This window comes from Poecilia reticulata, linkage group LG13, assembly GCF_000633615.1.
Source record: "Poecilia reticulata strain Guanapo linkage group LG13, Guppy_female_1.0+MT, whole genome shotgun sequence".
In the NCBI taxonomy this organism is placed as follows: Eukaryota; Metazoa; Chordata; class Actinopteri; order Cyprinodontiformes; family Poeciliidae; genus Poecilia; species Poecilia reticulata.
This window is the reverse complement of record NC_024343.1, coordinates 33,234,865-33,237,917: the sequence shown is the minus strand read 5'-3', so window position 1 is coordinate 33,237,917 and position 3,053 is coordinate 33,234,865. Positions and strand designations below refer to the sequence as shown.

At 42.7% G+C, this 3,053-nt stretch overlaps 1 protein-coding gene across 2 annotated transcripts in view; it reads left to right on the top strand.

The window, feature by feature from the left end:
• Nucleotides 1-153: 153 nt before the first annotated feature.
• Nucleotides 154-3,053, top strand: part of rffl (ring finger and FYVE-like domain containing E3 ubiquitin protein ligase) — a 6,644-nt gene continuing 3,744 nt past the window's right edge. For both annotated transcript variants that reach the window (XM_008426806.2, XM_008426805.2), the window contains exons 1-2: nucleotides 154-431; nucleotides 2,532-2,712. In XM_008426806.2, the coding sequence (XP_008425028.1) occupies nucleotides 2,533-2,712 (180 nt within the window). In that variant the 5' untranslated portion in view covers nucleotides 154-431; nucleotide 2,532. The remainder of the gene's footprint in view (nucleotides 432-2,531; nucleotides 2,713-3,053) is intronic.

Below are 3,053 nucleotides of genomic sequence, written 5' to 3'. Positions count from 1 at the left end.
TGTGACTTGAGGACCAGTGCTGAAAAACACTGCGTCAGTGTGTGTGTGTGTGTGTGTGTGTGTGTGTGTGCGTGCGTGCGTGTGTGTGTGTGTGTGTGTGCGTGTGTGTGTGTGTGTGTGTGTGTGTGTGTGTGTGTGTGTGTATAACCTATTCACACACACTCACACGCCTCAGGGTGTGCGTTAGTGTGTGTGCGTGCGCGCGCGCGTGCGTGGTTAAAAACTTCCTGGTTCTGCTCTTATCTCGTTGCCTTCACTTTGACTTTATTGTTTGAGCTCCTCCGTGTTCAAAGCTCGTCATGCTAACTAGTCTCGTTAACCAATTCCCGTCCTGAGGCTCAGACTGCTGGTTAGTTCAAGTTAAAAGCATTAAATAGTCGCTTGAGTTAGCCAAGGCAGACTGTTAGCGGTGGCTTTCCTGTCTCCAACAGGTAAGCATTTCGGTTTAAGCTTCTTTTTTATTATTAATCTTAACTAGGTTACTTTAAAACCGCCCCGACTCTGATCTAAGTTAGTCTTCTTTATTGTTTTGAGTCGGTTTTCTTCTTCTTCGGTGTTTATAAACTTGTTTAATTAGCCTGGCGTTAGCCTGTTAGCAGCCTGGGGTAATTTCCAGACTCACCAGCCGGACTTCATTGAGAGAATACTCCATTAAATATTTTGTTCTTTCGGTAAAAAGTTTGTTCACGTAAAACGTTCATACTGACTTAGGACTGATAAGATGCGGATATGTTATAATTCGGCTTAAATAAAACTTGAAATTAAGGTAAAACAATAACATTTTTGTATTAAGTTTCCTCCATCAGCTTTAGATGGATATAAGTGTTGCATAATAATTACTAAATAATGATAATCTTCGTTAAAATATCAAGCCGAATTTATCCAAGGACATTTTTGACTTCATTAGGTGTATTCGTTTTTAAAAGGTCTTGTCAAATGTTCGGTTTCTGTTTAAAAAAATGAAAGTAAAAGTTTTCTCTCAGTGGTTTAGCGTGACGTCATCTGTAAACAAAACCAGTTTGCGGTAAAACGGATCTGCTTTTATATTTAATGACAGCAGCCGTTTCAGCCTGTATGGTAATGAACGGGGAATTCCTGTAAAATCCCACTTTATAAATCTGTTTTTATTAGATTTCACAAAATTACTATTAATTAAAAAAAACAAAAACTTATAAGGAATTTTATAACCAATAAATAGAAGTGATATTTCTTGTTCAACTATGTAATATGGGCTCCTGCCATTAAGTTATGTAAATAAATTCACATAAGAGATATCGGTGTGCTTAATGGAAGCGATAAAGGTCTTTCAGTTGTAATAAAAGTCGGAACTATAGTTGAAGTAAAATATTTTATCTCTCATAAATGAGTCCTGAGAGCAAATATTAAAACAGAATCGCGTCCAAAGGTCAGCCTTATACTCCTTTCCCTTCAGGTTTCTCTGAAATCATCTAAAATCTTTAGATTGATAGTTTCCAAATTTTCTAAAGTTTTCCTTTTTCTTTTTTCTTTGGCAACTAATTTGTTTGAAAGTTGCCATCTTTGTCTGACAAAAGGTTTGACTGACAAACGGTAAGATTCAAGCTCCTATGACAAAACCAGGGACAGTAAAGTAATACGTCTAAAACATGACAGAATAAACAGAAACAATAGTAACTAAAAATTAACAGGGGGGGTCAGAGGTCAGACAATCTACTTATAAAGCACGGTAGAGGCTCATCATGATTTGTGACATGTTTTGAATGCAGACGTGTAGAATCATGTTTTAATTTGGTTAGCATGAAGCTGGTTGATGCGTTTCTTCTGTCACGTGACCAAACAAATATCACATGACCCCCCATGACCTCTAGAAACAAATGGCAACAAGATGGAAAACAATATTGATTAACATTGACCCAGTTTAATTTATCGATGTGTATTGATCTGCTGCTTCAATGTGATTGGCTTTTTACACAAAAGTTTCTTCAATCCAGAGTCAGAAACTATGGGTTTACCAATCCAGCGCCGGTGGGTTTAGTTGAACCAGAACTCCTGAAGTAACTCTGGGATACACCAAACTACGCATTGTTTAGCCTGCTTCATGCTCAGGATTCATAATGAAGGTGGTTGCCCCTAGTCCTAGTCAAAGCCTGTCGGAAGGGTTTCCCCTTCCGACAGGCTTGGTGGTTGGGGTGTAAGTGCAGTCCACCAGCAGTGCAGACCACGGTGCAGACCACCGTGTTTTTGAGTCAAAAAATGTTAAGTTACAAGAATTTGGATGTGTGAAAGCAGGCATCATAATTTGTGAGTTAAGCCTGGCGGGGGTTTGGGGGGAGAATGGAGCCTGGAGCTCGCCAGGCTGATAATGCTCTGAGGGAAGCTCTGCGTTGGGATTGTTCCCACCTCGTTTTTGGTTCCTATGCAGCTGATGACACATTTCTGGTCAGGCTTCCTGTGTACGGAATAACGTGAGTGCTTCATGGTTCTGGACCAGGAGTCCGGTCCAGATCTGTGACCCCCCGGGTCGGGCTAACGGTTCTGCTTGTTGTGGTCAGGATGTTTGCCTGCTGCTGTAACTGGCTCTGCATGGACTCCACGGATGTGGACCCGTCAGGCCGAGCTGACAGGAGACACCAGTCCTACACCAACTCGGCCTTCAACTCCCAGCCGTCTCCGCCTCCACCTGAGCACACCTGTAAGGCCTGCGGCGGCTCCTTCGACACACCTGCCAGGAAGGTAACTCCGCCCCCATCAGTTGCAGTCTGGAGGGTTTTTCTCCTGAACCTCATGGACTCTCAATGCAGGAGCCGATCTGATGAGTTCAGGAGCCGATCTGACGAGTTCAGGAATCGATCTGATGAGTTCAGGAATCGATCTGATGAGTTCAGGAGCCGATCCGATGAGTTCAGGAGCCGATCCGATGAGTTCAGGAGCCGATCCGATGAGTTCAGGAGCCGATCCGATGAGTTCAGGAGCCGATCTGATGAGTTCAGGAATCGATCTGATGAGTTCAGGAGCCGATCTGATGAGTTCAGGAATCGATCCGATGAGTTCAGGAATCGATCTGATGAGTTCAG